The sequence below is a fragment of the Solea senegalensis genome, unplaced genomic scaffold (assembly GCF_019176455.1).
Source record: "Solea senegalensis isolate Sse05_10M unplaced genomic scaffold, IFAPA_SoseM_1 scf7180000015578, whole genome shotgun sequence".
Taxonomy (NCBI): domain Eukaryota; kingdom Metazoa; phylum Chordata; class Actinopteri; order Pleuronectiformes; family Soleidae; genus Solea; species Solea senegalensis.
Genome location: NW_025321368.1, coordinates 1 through 27959, shown reverse-complemented (window position 1 = coordinate 27959; position 27959 = coordinate 1). Strand labels below are relative to the sequence as shown.

Below are 27959 nucleotides of genomic sequence, written 5' to 3'. Positions count from 1 at the left end.
TGCCAGCGCGACACCAAACAGTTTCATTGTTGGTGACAAATTTCCATTGAGTCGGAATTAAATCAGAGCTTTTCCAGAAGTTGTGGCTTTCTTTGATGGTCAAGTGTCACGTGTTAATCTGAACTGTGTGACAGTGTGAGAGTGAAGTCTTTCTTTCCAAAACCCTCTTAAAGTATTTTAATGGACGGGTTGCATAACATGTAACTGTCCTCCTCCAATACTCCTTGTGCCTTCCACTGTTTCTCCTGTCACCTGGGGTACATGTGGGCGATAAGTACTGTGTTTTTTTCCTTCACATTTGGAGATGGTGTTGGGTCCGGGGATGTTGAGAGAATTCTCCTGAGACATCATTTCCACAGGACTTAGGAGTGAGTTTGTTATCCCCTTCTGTGATTTTAGCAAAGGGGTTAGAATATGTCATTGTTTGAAATAAAACTGTGCAGTTTTGGCTCCTACAGTACCAAAGTCACACAGAAAAACCAATAGAATGAAAAGAAAAGCATTTCAGAATCACATTACACAGTTATTTACTATTGTATTTTGATTTTATAGCTGGGAACTGTTCACTCCGGTCAGCCAACAACAGAAATCCATGGCTGCAGCGGGCATAAATGCTCACCAATTGAAGACAAGATGAATCTTGATTTCTGCAGTAGACGGCAGATGGTGGGGTCAGAATTTGGCATCAAGTGCGCACATTCATGGGTCCAACCCGCCTTGCCTCAACAGTCCAGGTGGTGTTGGCGGTGTGATGACTTTGGAAATATTTTCTTGACATGCATTTGGTCCTTTTAATACCAATTAATCACTGATGACTGTCTGTCTTAGTGTTGTGCAGCCATTTATAGCCACAATTTACCATCTTCTACTGGCTACTATAGCTACTATTATAGCATTACAATGTACCATATCGTGCAGAAATAGATTTGTGAACATGACAATGACTTTCATCTACATTTCACTCATAATTTAAACAAAAAAAAAAAAGGTTCTGTTTCTAATTGAGTGTAGATCAACACAAATCTCTTCCTGTCTTAGCATGTACCTCAGAATCTGATCCCAAATTTAGTTTTACTCCCTTTTCGGTATCCTCTATTGAAAGTGAATACATTTCTGTCTCTTTTTCTCTCTTCAAGCTTCGACAATGTTCCTCTACTAGGAAAAAAGGAAGATGGTGCCAATGACAATGCAAAACAACTCAATGTGGGGAAAGCGTTTGAAATGGATCTTCACTTCAATTACACTGCATTTAGCCATGTATGCAGTTGATAAGCCAAAGTAAAAGCGGCCTTTTAACGTCAGAGAGACACACACTCCCTTTGGGAGCTGAAAAGGCTGGGCATGCTGCCCTCTCTGCTCCAGTTGTGGAGAATATATGATATTGCAGGGGGATGTCGAGAGGCAATTGTTTGAAAGGCTAAGTGAGTCCCAATGGCATGCCAGTCAAGTGGACGAGTCCACAGATGCAGAAAACAAGGCGATTTAACGCTGTATGTGATAAATCTATCAGAATATCTCTCGGAAGGATTGACTTGTTGCTTTAGTGCCGCCAACTAAAAGCCCTGCGTCATCACATGGTTTGGTAAATTGAGCACAGGACAACAAGCGTGCGGATTCAGCTTTAACCTCACTGCTCATGTAAAAAGACTATCTCGTCTGGCACTGGCATATGGCATAAAGTTCTTAAGGCGCAAGGTGACAGAGTAAGACCTACGATATCATGTCGTAGGCTATTATATTCCATCGTGTCGTGCCATAGCATAGCGTATCATATCGTATCGTATTGAATCATATCGAATCGTACCGTATTGTGTCGTATCATATCATGTTGTCTCGTATCGTATCATATCGTATCGTGCCGTATCGTATCGTATCGTATCATATCGTATCGTGCTGTATCGTATCGTATAGTATCATATCCTATCGTGCCGTATCGTATCGTATCATATCATATCGTATTGTATAATATCATATCGTATAATATCATATCGTATCATATCATATCATATTGCGTCGTATCGTGCCGTATCCTATCATGTTGTATGGTATCGTATATATCGTATCGTATCGTATATCATATCGCGTCGTATCGTGCCGTATCATATCATGTCGTATGGTATCGTATTGCATCGTACTGTACCGTACTGCGCCGTATCATATCATATCGCATCGCATCGTGCCGTATCATATCAGGTTGTCTCGCATCGTATCGCATGGTATCGTATCGCATCGTATCGCATCATATCGCATCATATCGCATTGTATCACATGGTATCGCATGGTATCGCATGGTACCGCGCCGTATCATATCATGTTGTCTCGTATCATATTATATCGTATCGCATCATATCATGCCGTATCGTATCATGTTGTCTCATATCATATCGTATCGCATCACATCGCATCGTATAGTGCCGTATCATATCATGTCGTCTCGTATCATATTATATCACATCATATTGCATCAGGGACAGGGGTGGCACCATATCACTTTTTTCCATGTCCGATACATATACCGATATCACAAACTCAAGTATCTTCAGATACAGTACAATGATACAGTCATGTTAGATATTTTAAAGTATGGAGCTGCCAACAACGCATTGGTGCTGAGTCATTTCAAAGACTGTAGCTCAAATATTCCTCTCCCATAAAGAAGAAATCAAAAGCTTTCAACATGGCTCAGCTAAAATGCCACTGCAGATTTACAGTCTGTGCATAGGGAAGCATGCGGTATATATGGTTTTTATTGGATTTTACATTTTTAGGTAATCATATCGGCTCATCCCTAGTGAGAGAGAGATGATCTGCCTTTCACCTGATATAAGTACATTTTTCCTGTAGATGTAGTCTCCATTCTCTCCACATACAGGAGCTAAAATTGTTTTTAAACTATAATGTTTATTAATTTCTTTTAACACATTCAGACTAGATACTAAAGCTCCTGTGAAAGGTGTCACTTTTATGTTACATTGCTGGTAGAACATCAATATTATTAGCAACAGGGCTTTGCTTTGTCTCTTTTTTTTTTTTTGCTGGGAACTGATGCATGAAAATTAGGTGAGACATGTGAACTCAAAAATAGACTCATGTGTGCGGTGTGAGCACGCTAATCTGTTCACACGGCTGCTGAAATTAAACCCTGATGACGTCACACTCCTCAAGTATTTCCATCGCCATAATTTACCTTTGTGAGGTTCTTCACCGTTTCTCAAATCATGGCCACATTATTGTTTCCAGAACGAGACATGAATTGCCTTTTCTTTTTTGTAGTTTGGCAGAATAAGAGGATGACAAAAAAAATGGGAAAGAACTGGGGGGTGGGGGGTTACAACTTTGGTGGTAGCTGGCCACCTGCTGATTACCATGAGCACAGGCCGGCACCTGCCAGCTCTCAAGCAGTATCACCTGCTCACACTGTCAACAAGGGCTTTGCATGTTATTTCTCACCTGCTCAGCATCCAAAAATATACAAGACTGAAAGCTGACCTTTGTGTCACCGACTCTTCCGTATTACAAGGAAGACAGGGTTTTTGTGGTGTAGTGGTTAGCACTATGGCCTTTGCAGCAAGAAGGTTCGAGGTTCGAGACCCGGTTGGAACAAGGGCCTTTCATGGAATTTGCATGTTCTTCCCGTGTGTGCGTGGGCTTTCTCCGAGTTCTCTGGCTTCCTCTCACAGTCCAAAACCATACCATAAGGGGATTAGGTCAACTGGACACTCTAAATTGACCATAGGTGTGAGAGTGAATGGTTGTTTGTATCTAACTGGGAAGGACTGGTGACCTTTCCAGAGTGTACACCAGCTACCCCCCGCGATACTCATGTGGAGCATAAAGAGATAGATGATTCATAGATGAATGGATGGATGGATATTACATACATGATTATGAATGAAATATGCTGTGCTATTGTGCTGGATAAAGTGAGTACTGAATATCTTTAATTAACCGCATCACTGCCAATTCTGTGGTTGTACTTGAGTGAGGCCAATTGCTACCAGACGTAAACAATGCTCTAGACCAAATGTCACATACACAGGTCTGCGTGTTCACAGACTCAGAAAAGCTTGGCCCATTGAATTCATTTGTTTTTATGGAATTCTGGAATGTGATGCGACATCACCTGAACACCTATGTTTATTTTTTTTTGCACTAATGATGTATCGCTCCGATTTGCTCTTTACTTTCTGTTCATTTCACGACTCTCAAACGTCGGCTTCTTTGCATTCCACCTTTAAACAGAAAAAAAGAACGCAACGAAACGCTTGTCCGAGTCCTAAACGTCACCATTGTTCCAATCGTTCCTCAGTTCTATTTTAATAGTAATTGCAGGCGGGAACACGCTCAACACAGCTGTAGATCTCATACAAAAAGCCATTCACTCACTCACTCACACACACACACGCACGACATGAGCTACATGACAATTTCTGCTGCTCAAACACCCTAATGTGATACAAACTGTATGTTTGTCCTGTCACGGGTCACAAATTTACGACACTGGCGCTCTCATTCGCGCATGTGTACACTCAGAGACACGTCGGGGGGGGAAAGGTTGTGATGAATGATTGCAAATAATACATGAGCGGGGGGGTGAAAATGGAAGCACTAAAGAAAACCTTTCAACAGCTACTTGACTGCTCCTCGTGGCCGCTGCCGAATCAATTGCGGTATATCTTTATGGCATGGCTTCATTCTCGTTGACAAGATACTAACCATTTTAAACGGGTTGGCTTCTTCATCCTCCGTCCTATAAGGTCGTTCGATTTTTTTCCCCCATTCCTCCCTAATTGTCTCCCATTGTACCATATCTTTATGAATGAGGTTATCTCCCTCCTTGTTAAGACCCACCTGACTTCCTTATCCTCCCTTTTCCTCTGACCCCTCAATGTTTCCTTTATTAATATCATGTTCTCTCATTTATTTATTTATTTATCTATCCATTTCCCCCCTCTGGCTGTCCTGCACATCCCCTCTATCTCACGCTCGCTGGCTCTCAGGTTACAGTTAATCATGACCTCGGGCACAGAGCTGCCGTGGACCCCACAGCAACAAGCGCCTCCTCACAGACAGATCTCCATAACGAAGGAAAACCATGAAGGAAATTAAAAAGAAAGAAAGAAATAGACTCGTCCATCTCCAAACTGTGTCTGCTGTAGCTGAAAATGTATTCAATGAATAATGCAGAGCAAGTGCACACTTTCTATTTCTAAAATATATATATATATATATATATAATTATGAAAGTAGTATAAGGAATTTTCTTTCATTTTTTATTATCTACAACATATATTCTAATTAAGTGGAATGCACAGTTAGCATTACAGACGATACTATACTGCACTAGAGCAGGCTATGGAAGACTGCTTTTGTTATCCTTTGTTTCATGATCTAAGCTTTGTAAAGACATTTCAAACCACAATGCCGGGCTTAATTAGGGGCTATGAGAAACTTGAGATGATGATATAATGTGTGGAGTCTGCTCTGAATTCCCTCTCTATCACATTCTACAGTGGTTGTGCGTGCCATTATGAAGCAGTGTTGGTAATCTTAACCCTTTAACACCGAACACATCGCAGACGGCGCGTTCGCGCAAGTGCACTCCGCATGCATCGCACGCTATCGGGAAAAAATCTGACTGTTTCTGAAAGCTGAGAAGTTGCACGTCGAAGCCAACGTGTGGTTGCTACGGTAATTTCACTAGTGCTGTTGCAGGAAGCCGGCAAATCAGTGTCTTCGTCACCAGAGAGGGAAAAAGTGGCATTTTTTGGCCTGTTTTTGGACATTGAGACAAAAACTCATCTGTCTCAAAAACATTGAGACAGAAATTGTTTTATTTTAAATAGGTTTTGTACTGTTCAAGTTTAGTTTTTTCTTATAAAACTTTTTTTTGTTTTTCTTCATTTTAAATTGTTAATACAGTTTTAGTATAAGTTATTCAGGAAAAATGGGAAGAAACATTTACTCGCAGCACATTTTGGTCCTTTTATCATTAAAATAAGCAAAAGAAAAAAAAGTACATAAACTAAAACATGTATTCAAGTATAAAATAAAAAAAAATGCTCCTGACATGCCTCGATGGATCCGATGTCAGTCTTTCTATCCGTCGACAGACATTTTCTGTTCCTCCACTGTTCTCTCATTTTCTGCCTTAAGACTGCAAGTGGACCCGCTGTAATTAAAAGTGGGAGTGACTAATCTTTTCCCTCTTCCTAAGTAAAGCAGAGATAGGATTAGCACAGGTCTTAGTCCCGCCTCACCACCCACTGTGTGTCAAGCACGGCACTTTAACTCACCGCGATCGCAGCGGCGTTTGTACTCATATTTTATCACGCGGGGCCTGGTGTGAATGAGGTATGAAAAAGACATGTAAAGCTTGTGGCTTAACAGGGTGTCATCAGATTGCTCCTCTTACCGTTTTTTTCACACACACACACACACACACACACACACACACACACACACACTAATCAAGTTGCAATGGGATTCAACAGTGTAATAGTCTTGATAGATGTCGCGCTGTCACACAGAATCTGAGTTGGTTTAAATAGAGGAGAGGAGCGATATCACTGTGAGGCTCTATCCATTATTGATTAGAGATGGAAGGAGGAGAGTGTGTGTGTGTTTGAGAGGGACAGAAACATGTGCATAAAATGTGGCTTGGAGCAGTTTTATGTCCACATCGAGAGGAGCAGAAAGCAAAAAAAGCAAAATAAGTATCAGATCGGTGGAGCACGGAAAGTGAAGAGGGTTTTTAGGAGATTTAGGAGACTTGGATTAAAGAACAACCTCCTCTTAAGTTTGCTTCTTCCTGATCGGGTCTTACTCTCATCTCTTATAATCCCGACACTTGCTACGATCCTACCACTATTTTATAGAATAAGTTTTAACAAAAACTGTAAATTACCATTTAGAGTGGAAACAGGGAGAAAACCATCCCTCGAAGGGTCTTATCTAATTATTATGTTCCATCGTGTTTGTTGTTCAGTGGCGTAGCATTGTATTTAAGACAGAAATGAGAGTCATATTGATTTACTTGAACTAATTCCCAGCAAGAAATTAAATAAGCATATACCTTAAAATATCAAACTATTCCTCGATGGCCTTTCTTTTGATTTACTAGAAAACAAACAGATAGAAACATGTTGCCCGCTTTGGCACATAATGGTAATCAGAATGATGTCTGCAGTGTTTGTCTACGAGGGACATGTGGATGTGCTGAGAGGGACAGGAATAGGCTGGATAAGCTGAGTTAAGAGAGCCAGCTCAGTCCTGGGCTGCCCTCCGGACTTCACGGAGGAATCTTAGAGAAGCTGAGATACTCATGGACACCTCTCATCCCCGCGACGAAACGTTGGGAGAGCAGCAGTTCCACAGGTCATTCGCCCTCCCAGCGCCATCAGACCAACACCAGCAGCGTATTATTAAACACTCAGTGCATTCACATGCACAGTTTAATCGCGCTAAGGCCGTCGTCCGATTAAGTCAGCCAACCGGACAACTTGCCGAGGACGAGTATCGATTTTCATTGGTGAAGACAAGAAGACAAATCCAATCTAATCCGATGTATATAGCTGAATTATTATTTATTTTTTTTTAACCCTATATGACTTGGAGAAAGTAATGTGAGGTCACATATTCTCCTCTTTCAGCCAAGCTCTAGTTCAGTGGCACCAGAAAAAAATCACATCAAAATGCCTCGGTTGCCCTGAGGCGCTGTGCATGGCTGTGCAGATTTGCTCTGAAGAAAATGATTATTGTCAAGGCAAATCTAGGTATAATTTCTCCCCTTAAATCCCCTCCCTCCCGTTTTACCACTGTTTACATTTGCATTCATCCTTCCATGGCAAACAAACAGTTTTGTATCCCACATGTTAAATAATAAATCAACCCGCGAGTGGGCTTGACTGAAAATGAAATCCCACAAAGTGTACCGAGGACAAAAAAATACACAAACGTAATACATGGAGTCGAATATATTAAAACACAAAACAAGACTATTGTCGCTTACATTCAACAAAACCAGTCCAGTCATAGATAATCCAGGTATTACAACACAGTATGTGCCATATAATGTTCCTCAATTTGTAGCTTCCTTAAATTAAAATGCAAAGCATCGATCGATCGATCTATCTATCTATCTATCTATCTATCTATCTATCTATCTATCTATCTATCTATCTATCTATCTATCTATCTATCTATCTATCTATCCATCCATCCATCCATCCATCCACCTACCTACCTAACCACATTTACTATCGTGGGTATAGACGCTATAGGTTGAACAGTACAAGCTTAGAATGCATTAAATAATCAATATGCCAAGAAAAAAAAAAAAGAATAACGTCAAATACGTTTGCACATATTGAAGAATATATTATTTCACCTGTATACTGGAAATATACCTGCAAACGTGTTTGATATCTAGGTTTTGTGCAGTAAATGAAAAAAAAAAAATCCTTTGTCCTACATGTGTACACGCACATACACACATTTGTATTCTTGTGAGTGACTGTGCACTCCTACACTCCACCGCCAGCACAGTGACACACCGACGGGCTCGGTGTGACATGACCAATCACTGGCTCTGCACTGAGATGCCTTTTGGCACTTTCTGAATGGTAGCCCTGAAAAGGAGAGTAGCGGAGTGCCATTTCAGCCATTAGACGAAATGCCTTGACGTGGCAGGGGAGAGAAAAGAGGTTGTGTGTATAAAATTGTGGCTTCACAATGGGCAATTCTTCTGGGGCATCCATTTGTCAGAATCAAACACCACTGCGATAATGGAGCGAGAGCTTTTAAAGGTACGAACGGATCTGATGGCTTGTAAATTCCTTTTTTTTCTCTCTCTCTGTCTCTTTTTGACCTGATCCCAAACCTTATAGGTATGTGCAAGTGAATACAAGTGGCATGAGATTGAGATAAAGATGAAAACACCGACAACACCAATGTCTATGTGCTTGTAACGTAATGTGCCATTCCTCTCGCGCGCGCGCACACACAAACCAAAGTGCATCCACAATCTTTAGCCTCATTGAAGACGGCACTAATGGCACGAGTGGCGGCATGTTTGTAGAAAGGGAACCTGACAAATCAAAGAGCACGGCCGTATACAAGGTGCATTAAAAAAAAAACACATTGATCTGTGTTGTAACACAAAGAGACACCATCCTTCTATCAGCAGCTGTTGTTCATGGGGTGGAGCCAAGGTGACTAGACTGCAGCTTCTGTCACAAAATAAGTTGGAACACAACAACAACTCCACAGCGCTCAGTCATAATGTTACTATGGTTACGTAACCCACACTCTCCCACAGCCACGATGGCCACAGCTCCTCTGCATTGTGTTCAAGTGTTGTTATTGACCAGTGGGAATATGCAATGATGCTGTGGTTACTACACGATGTAGTAAAATATGGATTTAAAAACTATAAACATATATATATATATATATATATATATACACACACACACACACATGTGTAAGCCTCATTTCAGCCTTAATGAGCAAATCTGTTGTAGCTTCAGGCTTCAGACTGTGTTATAACCCATCTCATTGTATCTAATGCTAACTTATATTAAAATGCCAAACATTAAACCTCTCATTTGTTCCAGTTGATCACAGATGGTATTTGAGAGGAAAAAACAGAATTAGCACGCTATGATAGATTGCTTCTCTCCCTCCGTCTTTTGTGATGATCCCGTAAAGTTCTCGGAGACGGACGAAACAGCGGGCGCGAAGCGAAGAAGTTGTTCTCGATTCAACGGTCTATAAATCTCGCTTTTATTCTCATGTCTCAGTCACTGGCAGCCACAAGAGCGGCTGTTTTCCAGGCAGTGCATCATCATGTGCTATCCGCCGACCTGTGACTGAATATTTTTCTGCAGGAATCTTGGCTATGTGAGAGATTACTGGCACTAAACACGTCTTCTTTTCGAACCGTGCTACAAAGGAACATTAGTGTGTAACAGAAATGTTTCTGCCAAGTTGGAAATCTGCTCAGCATTGTCATGTTTCCAAAGACTCTTTTTTTTTTTTTCTCTCTTTTTCTACTTTCTTATCACAATAAATCGATCAGTGTAGAACAATTTCCCCTTGGCTAAATTGCATTTCATGTATACGCTAAACCGTATTTTATGTGCTTGGAAAATGAACCGGTTGGCGCGCCACATTCCCACGCACTTAAAGCCAGGTTTGCCTTTGACTTAATCCAGTTTAACTGTCTCTTCCGCCCATTTAGTGTTACATTAGGGCCCATACATTCATCTGCTTCAGACAGAAAAATGGCACACGGCTTTCTATTTAATGAAGTAAACAACCTCTGCTGCATTAGGTGTTTTCAGTAAGAGGCGAGAATAAGGGAGAGAGAAACAAAGACGCAATCGTGAATATTGTGATTTTGGATGTGCCCTTCTTTCCCCACATCGTAACTTATCCTGTGCTGTGTAAGTGAGTGATTATGTGGTATAATTGGACTACTGCCCTTTTCTCAGTATAAAAGTGCAAGTGGGGGAATTGATTTACTCTATGCTGATGATATTCCCGCTTTCAGCCTGGTATGGCGCTTTTCAATCATACAGTTCTAGCACTACTGGGCTCTACTCGGCTCGACTCTATTCGGTTTGGCGTTTTCCGCGGACTATGGTATCCCCTCAACGTGGGCACGGTCGCCATAGCACGGCTGCACTTAAACTGACGTGACATCGCTTTATCTACGACACACATGCCACAAGCAAAGCAGTTGTTTTCGCTGTACTGAATCATTGGCCGGCAGTCTGTCCACGTCACATTTTAGCTCACTTGGAGCCTCGCCAGAGCAGGTACTAAAAAAAAGTACCAGGTATAATATAAAACAGTATAATGGGAAAGCTTTGGTTTAGCTGTTGGCTAGTTGTGAGCATCATTATCGTTCTGCCTGCCGGCCAAGTTTAAATGATTGAATTCTTTCATGTTGATGTTCTTTGATGTTTTATGTGCCATGATGATGATGATGCCGACTCGAGGATCCTTAACATATACACAGAATAATAATTCAACGACCAATCCCATGATGTGCATGTGTTGGTTAACTTTGATAAATTCATTTCATTTGAGTCAGACTGTGTTGCAGACTTGTTTTCTGTCATGTAAACTTACTGGCTGAGTGAATGAGTGAAAGAGTGAGTTGTACATTGGGGCCAATTTGTGTGTATTTTTTTAATATATAACCATCACCATCTGTATCTACTCTGTAGTGAGTGGCAGAATTTACCGGGTAGTGTAAATGGCTTTTAGATAAAATCCTGAGAAATTCCTCAAGGTCGTCAGACTAATTTAGGTTCAAAAGTAATTTTGGTGCAAGCTGCTGTTTAAGTATGTTTAGCACAGGAAGGAAATGGTTGTCAAATAAAAAAAAAAAAAAAAAGTAATACCACTCGAAGAACATGACAAGAAGAAAGACAAAAATGTCCCCGTGTTCATTCATTGAACAAAATGTATCTTGTAAATGTAATTCTTTTATGGCCAAAGAGACATCATGACCCCTGAAGATTCACTCAGTGATAATAATCTACCGTAGTAAAACAAACCCTACATTGTCTGTGTGCACTGGACTGTGCTCTAAACAAAAGAGTACGATAATGGTTTTGAAACGCTATGGAACTGTTCCATTAGGCTGACAGTCTGCAGTGAAAACCTGTGTGTTCAAATTAACCTTTGTCTCACTTCATTGTTTGAGTTCTTTGAGGAATACTTCACCAATTTGCATTAAGCTTTGTATTTGGGGCAGTATTTTTAAAAAAGTGTGCTTCCCAACCTCAGTTTCCCTTGAGTCAAGAAATATCTTCATGCTTTTCTTTTTTTTTTGTTACGTGCCCATCAGTGACACTTGGTCCGAGCCTTGAAACTGCTAATTTCGCACTTTTTAGACCCACTCGTACCGGGCATGTAAACAGTGTCCGCCATCTTTGCTAACAGTTACGCTAACGGGACCAAGTGTCACTGGTGGGCACGTAACAAAGAAACTGAGGTTGTGAAGCACAAATTTTCATTTATGTTCTCTAGTAATTTCCTTAACTTTTACTGTTAAAATCACCATTGCTTTTGTCGATTGTATGTTTTATGGTTGCTTTTGTGCTAATGGGTTGGGCGATGTATCAAATAAATAATAACTATTAAATATGTCATGTGATATAAACTCCCACACGTGCACTCCTGCTTTTTAAATGTTCAAACTGTACAAGAAAGTGTTCAGGTCAGCTGCAGTGACAACAGCAAAGGCGCCCATTGTTCGGGGACAAAGGGCGGTATCACGGAAGGAACCTTGTGCGTTTTGTCCCAGGTACAATAGCGAACAGCGGTGTGTGTCACCTTCATTGCTGCTGTCAAAGCTCTCTCCAGCAGAGAACATTCCGGCAAAGCAATTACCTTAAGCGCGAAGGCCTATGCACGATTTGAAATGATATTTTCGTGTGATTTTACCTGCTGTATTTGTCAGAGCCCGTCATTTAACAGACGTTTAACTGCCTCCTCCCAATGAACTTGTCGCGTGATGCAAATATGATGCACTGATATCCTGAATATGTTAACTGGCACGTTGTGCTTGCACAGTTTTAAGCTACTTCTTCAATTGTGCACATTATACGGCTTTGTTGTCAGCCAGTAGCACCGAGACAAGTTGGTTTAATAATCCACCGCATTCGACTACAGGCATTTTAAGCCCTCCTCATTCCGCTCTGTTGTCTGCCAGTTCGACTCTGTCTGCATTTGCATGTTAATTTTAGGTAAGTTCGTTTGGGCTGCAGTTGTATTTGTCATCTTTATGAATCTTTCCCACTTCACAGTGGCCCCTTGATTTTGTGCGCACAGGCCGTGTATCACCTTCAACTGTCGGAGCTGTCACTGACAAAGCACATTCTGAAAAGCAATTATGTTCATCTGGAGGAGGTATGCATGATCTGAAATAATTTCCATAGAAATTTCCATTTTCGAGCAAATGGGGGAACACAGTTCACTCGGTAATTCCCCGGCATGCTGGATTATTTGCGAAACAGGCAAATCATGCTTAATCCTTTCAACAAATACATTCAAATGTAATTGTAAGACAACGTTTATGAATGGAGCCCAGTGTGCTTACTGTAATGGTGTTTTGTGTGGAGCACAAATGTGTTAATGCTTCTCTCTCTTTGCCGGCTAATATTTATGCAGCCACATGCTACAGCAGGTGTTAGAACACATAATATCGTCAGCTCTAATCAGAGGCTAAGCACGCTATCATGTCGTGAGCTATAACCTGAGAGGAGTTCGATCCTCATCTTCACTCTTCCAGGAAACACTGAGCACAGCGCACTCAGCGTGAGACACGCGCATTTTAATAGGTTCACACGCATGACATTTCTCATGCTGAGAAGTGATAAAAGTCACCGCACATAAATTAGTCATCTATGACTCGGTGATGCAGAGGCAGATTGCTCAGCTGTCTTGAATTAGCAACCATTAGCCAATCAGAGAAAAACGCCGGGTAAATACACTGCTTGCGGCTCACGCTGGACAATTGGAGTCTTGCGGTACTTCTTGTACGGAAATATACCGTACATGTTGTAAATGCAACAAAACGGAGCAGTATTTCTACTACCGAATAAACAGGAGGAATCTTTCTGTGATGTAGTTAAGTGAAATACGACGTGGCGTCAACACGGGATCTCTTATACTTGACCTTCTGCAACTGAGCGGACCCGACACGCAGCCTTTCCCGTTTCCACTGCCAAGATTGTCTTAGTGGAATATGTCCATTATCAGATTAACATTATTATCTTCAAACGTAGCCAGCCACCACCTCTCCATCGCATCAGCAACCCAAATCTCACTCCACCCTAAGTTCCAAACCTGAGAGCCCTGCCCTAAGCCACATGGATGCTATCAAGAAACGTTGTAAGAATAAGGTTTAAGGTATAAAGTCTATCTTTGTAGCCAGAAATCCCTCCTTTGTGTAATCCCTTACATTGCCTTCCTACAGTTTACCCCCCATCGTTCTCCTGCTCTTTCTTGTCCAGGCTAAAATTGCATCCTTGCATCCCTCCTTTATACTCCTCATAAGATGAGAAGTACCTTCGGCCCGAGCCGTGCACCAGATGCTAACACTGTGCAGGCAGCACAGGCTATCAACAACTGTGGGACAGTTTGGCAGCTGCTTTTATAGGTGTTAGCTGCAGACCTTGCACCTCATAATCTTGTCAACATGTGACCTTAGATACCCGTTCTGCCCATCAGCAGCAGACGCCCTGTTCTGACACCACATGAGAGGGATACAGTATTACAGATTTTATTTGCTCCATCACGCAGGCAACTCATTGAATAAAATGGAGGGAAGGGACCTTTATGCACTAACACAACATCCAAAGAGTAAAATCTGTCAAATCACTCGCATATTAAATGTTTGTATGTAAATAACACTTTCAGCCTTTCTTATTCATAAACCGTTCCACATGCATATAAACAGAAAGAGAGGGTCAAGAGGTCTCCCACCCTGTTAAAGGCTTGAAACTGTATTACAATTATTAACAGCCTACATATGGAGTTGAACATAAAAGCTTAATATCCAGCCAATCCCTTGGCACGCAGATTATTGACAGGCATCTAGCATCACTGACCTCAGCGCATTCACATTCATTGACCTCCAGTTTACATACCTACCTGTCTACCTACCTACCTACCAACCTGTCTAACTACCCGAACGCTCATAGTCTCTCAGTTCATCGCGTGAATAAATGTAACAGCTTAACTGCGGCCTGACTGTTCTCTGTTAGAGAGGGAAAACACACTGTTGGCTCTCGGATGTGATGCTCATCCTGTGAGTCACGTTTCAATGCTGGCAGACCTGAATCATCTTGTTTGTACTGCCTGCGTTCACACACCACACAAAAACAGTGTGGAACAACATATGCTTCTTTAGAGACTGGATGCACGCGCACACACACACACACAGCAACTCAGTCACTTCACCTCATTGTTATTCTACCTCGCTCTGCAGTCACATGGTGGAAGCGTCGAGTGAAGCTGCTCATTCACTTTGAATTTGGCTGTGTCACATGTTGACGAACGGCGCCGTAGAGCTGCTGGTGTGCAGCCGAAGTCGGTAAATGGGGTTCATTTGTAATCTAATTGTAAATATGTCAGCTCGTCGCCATTGGCTAATTTCTATCTGTAGTTCCTCAGCACGTTGATGAACACCATCTGTATTAGGTAGAGCCACAAAGAGACACATAACAATATTCATTTTCAATATCTACCACAGGCAATAGCCAAAGAAATTACATTCTGCATTTGAGCTCAACTCTTCCCCGTCCAAACACTTTCCTCTGACAAGACCGTTCTCCCTGTCACTGCTGTTTTTGTCAGATAGAGTGCACCTAACATGGCGGACATGGTGTCCACCATCACTTTAACAACATAAGGAACACTTGCTATATGAAATCAGCCATGACAGACCCCGCTCTATTACAGTAAATCCTCACCTCTGCGCTACCACCGTCGAGCTAATTGAAATCCGTGCGATATGGGATGCAAGATGCAAGTTTATTCTATTAACAGGTCAATCCTCTCCTCAAAGAACGGCGCGCGGCGCCTTGTATTAGGCTGTGTTCTTATATGTTTCATGACGTAGTTTGGTGACTGCCTGTACCACTGAGCTCTAAGTGTTTTACACTTGGATTCATTACGAACATCCAATTTATCTATTTTAATTCTGCATCACTAGCCAGACTCATGGAAGTGGAAAGTTGCCCACACCGGCAGCAGCCAGCTGTGCCTTCAACAGGCAAGCAAACATCTGTAGGAAGCAAGACCGTATCAGTGGTGAGTCTATTTAAGGTAATAGCTTCCCCTGGCACTGGCCATCTGACAGAGCTAATTACAATAAAGTCTCGGCTGGGAGGTTTCACATGCCGCCTGCGAAACCTTAAAAAACAGAGACGCAGGCTTTTTTAACACCTTTTTGTACTTTGTTTATCCCCTAAAATCACTGTTCCATTCCAAAACACTTAACTTCCCAATGGAGGCCTTCCTCATTAAGGGGATGGCAGCCTTGTATTTTTTTTTTCTTTTTTCGCCTCCTCCTTCTCCTCACCATGACAGTGTGGAGGAGTGCTTGATTGACGGGTGAGACATTTCTGTTGTTGTCATCTCTCCCAGGTGTTTCGTCTCCTCACCAGGGTGTGTTCATATTCTCGCGCGCGCACACACACACACACACGACGAGGCCTGACAGAAACAACTGGGCACACATGCTCAGATAGAACAGTGACTCGTATTGAACACAACCTCCATACACACACACACACACACACAGGGGGCTGTTGATGCATGTCCCAAAAGACTACACCTGCAAAACTGGGACCTCCAAAGGACATCAAAAACAACATGTCATAAGTAATTTCCATTATTATAAAATGAATTTGTTATTTGTGTAGGGGCCAAAGTAAGAGATGTCTTTGTGTTGCCAGTAATGTTGCAAATTCTTTAGTTTAGTTTAGAATTTACACTGCAAGCCACTTTATTAGGTACACCCGTTCAACTGCTTGTTAATACAAAAATTGAAAAGGATTTGCTCCGTACAAGGAGTAAATATCATCTAAATGTCCATTCATGTGTTAGCGGTGTGGTGCATTTATATATGTGGACATGTTTAAGACGATCTACTGAAGTTCAAACTGGGGAAGACATATATCTAGGGTTCACAGCAAATGGGCCTCAGCAGCAGACGACCCCAACAGGTGTCGCTCCTTCCACTTTATATTTATATTTCAGCAAAAAAAAAAGAAATCAAAACTACTTGAGATACATTTTACAAGACAATGAAAACACTAGTGCAGTAATGACTAATAGAAGAACTCACAGTGAAGTCCCCATGTGACAATATTTCCAAAGTGGCTGGCACATATTCAAATGTAAAAGGAAAGTGTTGTGTTTCTCTGCTCTAACATTAAGATAACAGTTGTGGGCTTTCATTTGACAGTCATTAAATACTAATGCCAGTGTTCTCTGACTGAAAAACTTTTATACATTATTAAATTCTATGGCAGTATTTATTTCCAAACTCCTACTTGAACTGTCAGTGTGGTTCTGAGATGCTTGAAGAATATAAGCAACAAATCAGGACCTCTTGACTGGCTCTGACACCGGCTCCGGATACCATGGTAACCACGTCCAACAAGCTGATCAGCCCTGTTTGCATCAAAGCTTAAACTCTCCATCCGCACAGACACAAAGTGGACCATCTGTTTTATTTTGCCTGCAACACACACTCGTCCCTCACAGACACACACACACACACACTTCTATTTTGAGTGGGAAGAGATGATGATTTTGTGAAGAGAGCAGTTTTCTTTAGCCACCCACCGTTTTCTGTTTCAGTGGCAGTACTAGCAACAGTCTGGTAATCGAATCAGTGGGCTGAAGACGACATAGATTATTGTCTCTGTTGGATAAACGTGTCCTGCACTGCTCAATGTGGATTGTTTGCAGTAGAAATTAATGATCAGTGTCAAAAGATTATGATAAAGTGAAATACAGAGATGGAAGAAATAATCTTTTCGTAGGCCAGAGAACACGACGAGAGTCTGGGTTTCCTCCAGCTGATAAACGTGTTAAACCAGCGGTTCAGCCAGTGCAGTAAAAACACTGCTTTCTCTGATTGGAAATGGTCATTTGGTGCTCTTTACCTAACAAGGTCCCAAGGGAAAAATGCTGAAGAAAGTTCACCATCATATCTCCCATAATTCAAAGCCAAGGTCAGTGCATTAAAAGACCAGACGTCTTCTCCAGGGAACGCTGCAATGGGGGTTGAGCTATTGTCAGTTATGAAAAAATGTGTTGGATTTACTCTGATATTAAGACTGTTTTATTGAATCATTTATAAAAGATTGTATTCATTATTAAGTTTAACTCTGTCCTGCTCTAAAACATAAAACCTAATGGTGTGTTTCCACCGAGTGGAATAGTACAGCTCAGATATTTTTTTGCATTTCAATTGGGAATAGTATCAAAATAACCAACAGTTTTTCAGTACCCTTGGGGTGTAATGATACAGTACTGCACGGTATGGGTGGAGCTCGACCCACGTCAGTCAGCTGATTGCGTGACATAAAAGCGTCACTCCCTTGTGACTGGCAGTCGATTCTCATAGCAAGCTTGACGTCTTGTTGAAAAAGCTTCAAACCGAGCAGAAAAGAAATGAGCTGCTCCGTTGTTGTCCGCTACGTTGTTGTCTGCTTATGTTGTTGTCTGCTACGTTGTTGTCCGCTACGTTGTTGTCTGTTTACGTTGTTGCCTGCCTATGTTGTTGTCTGCTACATTGTTGACCACTACATTGGTGTCGTCGTTGTTGTCCGCTACATTGTTGTCCGCTACATTGATGTCTGCTTGATGTCTGCTACATTGTTGACCACTACATTGGTGTCCACTATGTTGTTGTCTGTTTACGTTGTTGTCTGCTTATGTTGTTGTCTGTTTACGTTGTTGCCTGCATATGTTGTTGTCTGCTTATGTTGTTGTCCGCTACATTGATGTCCGCTACATTGTTGACCACTACATTGGTGTCCACTACGTTGTTGTCCGCTACATTGATGTCCGCTACATTGTTGACCACTACATTTGTGTCCACTACATTGTTGTCCGCTACATTGATGTCTGCTACATTGTTGACCACTACATTGGTGTCGCTACATTGTTGTCTGTTTCGTTGTTGCCTGCCTACGTTGTTGTCTGCTTATGTTGTTGTCTGCTTATGTTGTTGTCTGCTCGTTGTTGTCTGCTACGTTGTTGTCTATGTTGTTGTCTGTTTCGTTGTTGCCTGCCTATGTTGTTGTCTGCTGTTGACCACTACATTGTTGACCACTACATTGGTGTCCACTACGTTGTTGTCCGCTACATTGATGTCTGCTACATTGTTGACCACTACATTGGTGTCCGCTACATTGTTGTCTGTTTACGTTGTTGCCTGCCTATGTTGTTGTCTGCTTATGTTGTTGTCCGCTACATTGATGTCCGCTACATTGTTGACCACGACATTGGTGTCCGCTACGTTGCTACATTGAACATAGTAGTATATTTTCATACCTAGACATAATATAAATAAAATACCCTATATTAAATAAATTAAAATTGAATAAAATGGGTCACGGTTGACTGATCATCAGTTATCCACAGCTGTACCCCGTCACTTTTTTTCAGAATGATTCACTGTTAATTAATCAAACCAAATCCACCCTGTACATTAACCAGCTGTATAATCCAACAACAAGGTCATGACAACATGTCCACCATCTGGTTTCCTTCCAAAAAAAAACGTTGGGTGACTTTCTGACAGCTTTGCGCACGTGATGACATATAGGTTGTTGTGAGGCAAAGCCTTCATAGCCTTTGTTCAGTCAGACAAATATAGTTACTGACGTCAGCTTCAGGAAGAGAAGTCAGGCCAACTGGTTGCGAGAACAAGAGAAATCAGTTCAGGATAGTAACATGGCATTTAGCCGTGCCAGGATAGTAACATGGCATTTAGCCGTGCCAACACTAATCTGTAAATTGGTCCATGCTGTCAAGTCTGAAATATTGAAACATCAACACCAAACAAGATGCATCATAACAGGCATTTAAATTATGTAAAGAACACAGTAAATGAATCCTAATGACTTTGGTGATCCTCTGACATTTCCTCTAGTGCCAGCATCTAAAAAAAGACTGCTTCCATCTTTCCCCACTGCTCTATTATAGATAAAGATAAATTGTACCAGACCGACTGATAAGGGTCGTTCGGTTCCTGTACAACCGGTGTCAGAGCTTGGTCCGCATTGCTGACACTAAGTGGATCCATTTCGGGTGAGGGTTGGACTCCGCCAATGCTGCCCCTTTACACCGATTTTGCTGTTGCTTCATCAGACCAGAATCTTCAACTCTCATTGCAATCAGCACCTCCAAGTGCCCTCTCCGGGACGGGAAAGAGATCCTGCCCTTAGTGGAGGAGTTCAAGTATCTCAGGGTCTTCTTAATCACAAGTGAGGGAAGTATGGAGAAGGAGATCAACAGGCGGATCAGTGTGTGATCCGCAGTAATGGGGACTCTGCATCGGTCTGTCAAGGTGAAGAAGGACCTGAGCCTCAAGGCCAGGATCTCGATTTACCGGTTGATTGACATTCCTACCCTCATCTATGGTCACAAGCTGTGGGTAGTGACCAAAGGAATGAGAACGTGGATACAAGTGGTTGAAATGGGTTTCCTCCGCAGGGTGGGATCTCCCTTAGCGATAGAGTCATTCGGGTGGGGCTCTAAGTACAACTGCAGCTCGTCCGCATCAAGAGGAGCCAGATGAGGTGGCTCGGGCACCTGGTTAGGATGCCTTCTGGACACCTCCCTGGTAAGGTGTTCCAGACATGTCTCACCAAGAGGAGGCCCCAGGGAAGACCCAGGACTCACTAGAGAGATTATGTCTCTCAGATGGCCTGGGAACGCCTCAGGATTCCCCCAGAAGAGCTGGATGAAGTGGCCGTGGAGAGGGAAGTCAAGTCTGGCCTTCTCTGCTTAAGCTGCGGCGGATCTTGGACAAGCGAAGAAGATGGCTGGATTTTTAGGTTTTTGGCATTTAATATTTAAGTTCTTCCCATTAAAGGGAACGACAAATCTTTGCAGGAAAAAAAGGAGGGTGGTAGTACCTGGTAGTAAAAAGACACAAATACTTAGTAGTTATGGCGTATACACAAGAACACTGCTATTCTTTTGGCTGTAAAAAAATAGCACTTGGCTTGGAAAGTAGTTCCATGGGCCTTTGGGTCATGAAACACACATTCCTGTGAAGGTTCCATTAAATAAGGTCGGACTGCAGTTGGGATTTCACGGTTGAGAAAACACACAGTGGCAGCTGCAGAACTCGTACCTGTAAATGTATGGGAACGGACGACGGCCGTTTAACCTGTTATCAAGGTAACCTTTTATGGGTTTTTGAGAAGAGACCGCGAACATGAAAGCAAAGTATAACAACTCGACAAGAGTGAGTGCAGACTTTTATACCTTTTCATCAGACATCTGTGTGTCGGGCATGCAATCCTCCTGTTAAATTATGCAATTTGTCATTTCACTTTGCCTTCAGCATTATTGACTGATCTTCTCCAACAGATTCACTGATACTGTTTACCATTTCCTTCTTAGCTCTCATGTATTTTTTGAAGGTTGGACATCTGGTGGGTTGCTGTAGGTGTACAAATACTTCTCTCTTTCTTACACTCCCCTCCTCAGCAGGTTCCTCCTTCAAGTATATTATGGGGAAGAGAGAGTTGCAGAGGAAGGCTGAGGAGCCTTTCAGAGGCATACATTAATAACAAGAACAAACTGTGCTAACATTTTCTTGGCGATTTATGTTTTTTGCATGGGATGACCACGGGATTTGCTCCGGAGCTCTAAATGTTTGATGCGTCATGTACCGTGTTACATCACAACTGGAATGTCCCGCAGTCACGTCATGGGTTTTTAAAAAGCACCAGCACCAATCTACACATTTGCAAAACATTCCTTTATTATAAATAAATCTCCATATTTGTATAAAAAACTGGCATGCTTCAACCATGGCATTTTACAGGTTCACAACCCAAGGCTACCACCCGGTTAGCCGAGACAGCAGGAGGAAACACACTCATCTCATTATGCAAGGGCGATCCATCAGACAACGGTGAGACAAGAATGAAAAAATCGTCACGACCACAAAAATACTTACAAGTAGAGAGTAACAACAAACATGTTTGAATCTCATAGATTTTCTCTTACATTTCTCTTTTTAAATATCTTTTTAAAATTGAATCTGTTAAATCTCTTTCCCGGCCCTACCTTCGTCCTTTTGGATATAACATGTAAATGTGTTTTCTTTTTCTTTTTTTTTTTTTAAAGTCGTTTTTTTTTCTTCTTTTTTTAACGTTTGTAGAGTTTAATAGTTACACTGTCCGCCACAGTGTCCTATGGTATGTCTTTTTTCGTGTTGTCTCTTTTTACTTTTTTTCTTTTTTAACAGGTGAGTTCATGGTAGGACCAATGAGCTGTGAACAGCGGGAAAGCAGGCACACTGACTGGCTGTTGATGTGGTCCCAACTCTCTGTGGTTTGATGCTGAACAATACAAAATGTCTCATGCTTGGATTCCATTGGGCGCTCTGCCTGTGCATCAGTTTTTCCAAACAATCGCCGTCAAACAAGAGCTTCTTCTTTTGCCTGGCTCTGCCCCAAAGACACGCCCCCATTTTCTGTCCAATCCCCTTCTCGCTCTTCAGTTGTCCTTTCAGATGGCCTGATTGCTGTAGCTGACATATGTCGTCTTAGTTGATGAAACTGAGTCAAGATGGATACGGGGTGGGACATTGGGGAGGAGGCGGAGGGGGAGGAAGGTGTGAAAAGAAGATTTATTCATGGAGGAAAATGATGGGGGAGAAGGAATGAGTGACAATATGTGGGTGAGAAAAGAGGAGTGGAGTGAAAATGAATATAAAAGGAGACACATCGGAGGGGTGGAGTGAAGAAAAACAGGGATAAAAACAGAAGAAAGTGTAGTTGAGAACAGATTTTTGCTACAGATGGTCATGTAACAGTGTCACAACTACGGTCCACCTGAGTTGTTAGACTTTTTTGCCAAACCCATTATGTCTTGTGTTCCCTCAAGCATTCTTTGGTAAATGTCAATGTTTTTGCAGCAACTGCAGGCTCCTAACTGCACTAATGTTACACCCTGGCACTTTATTTTCTGTTCTGCCTCTTATTTGCTGTCACACTGGTAGAATAATGGAAAGAGGCCCTCGATTAAAAAGAATAAATATCAAAGAAATAACTCTTTTTTTTTTTCTTTTCCATTTATTTCAGACTTTTGAGATATTTTTGCCAAATGATAAAAAATGTGGACTCTTAATGTTACACTGAATAGATAAATTGTTGTGGAACTCATTAATGTGTAAACTTTTGAACAGTGAAGTATATGAGGAGCTAACTTGGCAGTTTAACTATTGACTAAATGAGTGAACTGTGACCTGCGTCTTTCACTGATCAAAAAAAAAATGCACCAGTGTAACGGACAAACTCTACAAACAGCTCAGACACACGTTGAGCACGAGTTAGACTGTAAATATGCTGATTACAGACGAAGACAAGCGTGCAAACGCAGCCACGGAGACCAACTGACACACGGACACGACTGAACGACATGCTAGATTGAAATAGATTGATGCAGGCTTGCACAAAGGAAAGCCGCACATGCACATGCAATCAACAACCTGACACAGCCGACAGTGCAGTCACACGGCAGTCGCCGGAGAACCGACTCAAAACAAACCAAAGCTTTGAAGTGGATGCAACAAAACTTCAGAGCTCTGAATAAAACACACACACACACACACACACAAGCCTTTACAGAACTGCCACGGTTTCTGACATGCAAAATTTGAAATTATAACTGAGTTTCAACTTTGATTAAAACGAAGCAAATCCAGAACTTTGAGTAAGACGCACTTCACATCAAAGTGTAAAAAGTACACAGGGAAAATGTTTGTTTGTATGTCTCTTTGGCATTTGACAAGCAATTATATATGAAATGTAAATGTATTACCCTTTTCCAGGGAGGACGGCTAAATAATTTGATTGTGAGAGTAAAGAAGCAGCAGCGGCGTGCAGTATTTCAATTCTAAGTATGTGTAATTTTGTGTTTCACATGCTGTTATATTAAACATGGAAGATTACAGTGTTCAAACCAGTTTAGTATTGTTGTGTGATGCAGTTAAAAATTAGTAAGTGGGCATTTGTGCATTAATTATCTATATATATGTGATTATTTTATTAGCTTATTATATGTATAGATATAAAACTTGGTGTTCTCTTACTCACTGTTGGTCTCCATGCTCTCACATAGTTCAGTCTTCACCTCCCCGTTGGGCCGGTCTCCTCCCTTCTGAGTCAGTTTTCCCGACATGGTCGCAGCCGTCACAATCGCCTGCATAATCATAATGAGAAAATGTAGGTATTGTAAATATAGGGATTCAAAAGGTGGCATGGAAACAAGGAACGGATCAAGGATTGTTCTCTCTTTAAGTTCAATATGATTTCTATTTTCATCAGTATCTGATTCAGTGCAGATCAGATTTAAAAGGTTATTTTACGGCAATACTGCACAGTATTTCCAGCACATTCTGGTTGTATTCCACGGAGCCTCAGACATGACGTGGGGAAACAAATTTAATTTATGGCCAAGAAATAATTAGTTCCCACGAAATAGGTAAAACGTGCGCACAAAATACTAATTCGTTCCCACGAAATAGGTAAAACATTCGCACAAAATACTTATTTGTTCCCCCGAAATAGGTAAAACAGTCACACGAAATACTACTTTGTTCGCAGGAAATACTCATTTATAGCCAGGAAATACTTATTTGTTCCCACGAAATAGGTAAAACATTCACACAAAATACTACTTTGTTCACAGGAAATACTAATTTGTAGCCAGGAAATACTTATTTGTTCCTGAAATAAATAGGTAAAACATTCGCACGAAATACTACTTTGTTCACAGGAAATACTCATTTATAGCCAGGAAATACTTATTTGTTCCTGAAATAGGTAAAACATTCACCACTAAATACTAATTTGTTCACAGGAAATACTAATTTGTAGCCAGGAAATACTTATTTGTTCCCACGAAATAGGTAAAACATCCGCACGAAATACTAATTTGTTCCCACAAATCTGTTCCCACGAAATACTAATTTGTTCACAGGACATACCAATTTGTTCCCACGAAATACTTATTTGTTCACAGGACATACTTATTTGTTCACAGGACATACCAATTTGTTCACAGGACATACCGATTTGTTCACGAAATACTAATTTGTTCAGGAAATACTAATTTGTTCACAGGACATACCAATTTGTTCACAGGACATACTACCTGCCTCACAGAAATACTAATTTGTTCACAGTAGAAATACTAATTTGTTCACAGGACATACCAATTTGTTCCTATTTAAAAGACTTATTGTTCATGGTGACATACCACTGCCCACAGGACATACCGATTTGTTCATTATGGAAATACTAATTTACCAAATAGGAAATACTAATTTGTTCACAGGACATACTAATTTGTTCACAGGACATACCAATTTGTTCACAGGAAATACCAATTTGTTCACAGGAAATACTAATTACCCACATACCCAATTTTGCTCCTGTTCTAAAGACTTATTTGTTCACAGGACATACTAATTTGTTGGCAGGTGGAAATACTTGGCCTGTCTTTAATGAACACTAATTTGTTCACAGGACATACTAATTTGTTGCCAGGAAATACTTATTTGTTCCCACGAAATACTAATTTGTTCACAGGACATACCAATTTGTTCACAGGACATACCGATTTGTTCACAGGAAATACTAATTTGTTCTCACAAGTATAGTCAGTATATGAGACGTGTATTTTACAGTGCATACTCAACTCGTCCTCACCTTGAAGCTGCGTTTTCGTTTAGGTACGTTCTGCTCAGGGTGGAAAAGGATGATGTAGACTTTGGGCATGTAGAGCATCCCCAGAGACACAGAGGCAGACAGGCTGAGGGAGATAGTCAGTGTGGTTGTTTGGATATACATCTAGACGGGGAGAGTGAGAGAGAGCGAGAAACACACACACACACACACACACGTGATGAGACGGAGAGACAGAGAGGGAGAGCGAAAGTCATTTATCACATTTCAAGTTGTCAGACATGGTCTTTGTAATCATCTGACTACAGATAAGCCTGGAGAGGAAAAGAGAAGGAGGACAGATGGGAACGGGGAGATGATGGGGAAGTAAAAGATGGTCTAACAAGAGCAAAATTAGCACAAAATATCTGCACTGACAGCAGCGGTGACACACAGACAGGTAGATCAAGTGGCATTTGAAATGATGGCACCAATGAAGTTGCTTAATTGCCCGTGTGCTGTGGCGCACAGCTCTTTGTCTAACAATGTGAGATTATTGTTAGCATTTTTTGGCAGGCAGAAATACCATATGGGTGTGGTTTATTGCATCAGGAAAGTCCATAGTGGCAGAGATTGCACAAAATTGACTTTCAGACGTGTTTGTCTGGGAGTTTGAGTATCTAGTAGTTGAAGCTGGGCCTGTATGAGACCATGCAGGAGCAGGAAACTTTGTTTCTCAGCAACTGAACTGTCGGTGAACTGCACTTTCCCCCCGCAACACAAACAAAACGACACAGAAAATATCATCTACTTTAGTTGAAGTAACTCTTACTAAAGGGCAGATGTACTGTATTTTAGGCATACAGTCAATACCGTTATTTACTGGACGTCCAGCTGAATTATCTTATCAGACCACATTGATTCTGCAAAGATGGAGGATACACAAGAAGACAGTCAGGCGCAAGAGAGAGAGAGAGAGGATACACACTGCAGTGGACTCTGCACTACAGTCGTGGTCCTTAGTGAGATTCAGAGAGCAGTTTGGAGGAGGACAGATGTAATGACAGGCTTCACCCACATCCCCGACACAGCTGACAAGCTCTCAAGACACAGGGCTCATCAGGCAAGAGAGAGAGAGACTGCAGAACAGCGTGGTGGAGGGAAACTAAGCATGGAAGAAAAGATAAAAAAAAAAAAAGCAAAGGATATCTAACAGAGGAGTGAGGGAAGAGAAGGAAGGAGAAAAGCACACGAGAAATATTCATGATCATGCTATGAGGCGCGGGACAAGAGAACAGGGAAATGAGTTGTGACACTGATCAAGAGAGACAGTGGCTGACTCCACACTGTCAAAAAAAAAGAGCAGACACACTGATTGAGGCAGTGGTAAGTACAACCTGACATGAAGCAGACAGTAGAACAGAGAGAGACTACACCTGCAGCTCTACTGAAACTAAATTCTCACATGCCGGTGCAGAATTTATCCTCATTTATGAACGAGGACAGTTTGTGGAGGTATACGTAAACTATCAATATTGAACTGCTTATGAGAATGTTGGCCGATCAGATAAATCATTAAATTAAAAACAAAACATATATATGATGACAGAAATACTACAGATGAGCATGAGTTTTATTACCAGGGTAAGCTCAATATGTATCTTTTAATTTGGTAAATGAATTCAGAATCTCCTGTTACAGGAGGGTCAAACTCATTTGAGTTCAATTAATTAAGTGCAATTTCAACAATTATGCAAATCGGCAAATTATGCAAAATGTTACCATTTACACATGTGCATAACAACTTACAGATCACAGTGGATCTACAATGGCACAAAACATTTCGTCACAGGTATATGGAAGTGAAAAACATAGTATTTGACATTAGCAGACTGTAATTGTGATGTGAAATCTTAACAAATTCATCCTGCGGGCCGGACTGGACCCTTGGGTGGGCCAGATCTGGCCCGTGTGCCATATGTTTGACACGCCTGCCCTATAGGCTGTTAAGTGCTTAATTTATTCTTCAAGAAGAAGGGTTCATTGAGAGAGGACATACGGTCATTTGGGAAAAACGTCAGGCTTTTCAGCAAATGTCATAATATCCCTGTATTATTTATGACTATGTTTAACCAGACCAAATACAAACTGAACACTTCTTATGACTCTTACCTCCAAAAAAGCTCAATAAACTCCTCACATGGACATCCTGGGGTGTGTGTTTACAGGTATTAAAAAAATGCAGGTTTTTTTTGTCTTCTTATTTGTTGTTGAGTCAACGTTATGATTCATTTAATATCGCATTTTTAGTCGCGATATAAAGTAGCAATAATATTTTCTTTAAATTCCGTTCTTAATAAAACGAGCCAAGTGAACTTTGAACTGTGACATATTTCCAAATTTCACAAATTCAAGTAAGGATATAGGATATAAGGCATTCTATGTTGCACATTCTTATAACCTCTGTATATACTGTATGTTTAAACATAGTAAAGCCAAGGGTTA

General features: G+C 41.3%; 1 protein-coding gene across 2 annotated transcripts; it reads right to left on the bottom strand.

The window, feature by feature from the left end:
• Positions 1-21519: 21519 nt before the first annotated feature.
• On the bottom strand, positions 21520-25668 carry LOC122762353 (metabotropic glutamate receptor 8-like). Of its 2 annotated transcripts, none has more exons than XM_044017546.1 (3): positions 25500-25668; positions 23879-23988; positions 21520-22343 (listed from the first exon to the last, which is right to left on the bottom strand). In XM_044017546.1, exons 1-3 carry the CDS (start codon positions 25638-25640, stop codon positions 22331-22333), a joined length of 264 nt encoding a protein of 87 aa, XP_043873481.1. In that variant the 5' UTR covers positions 25641-25668; the 3' UTR covers positions 21520-22330. The 2 variants fall into 2 exon arrangements, with proteins under 2 accessions (XP_043873481.1, XP_043873480.1); XM_044017545.1 differs by having other exon boundaries at positions 23883-23988.
• Between the last annotated feature and the right edge of the window lie 2291 nt (positions 25669-27959).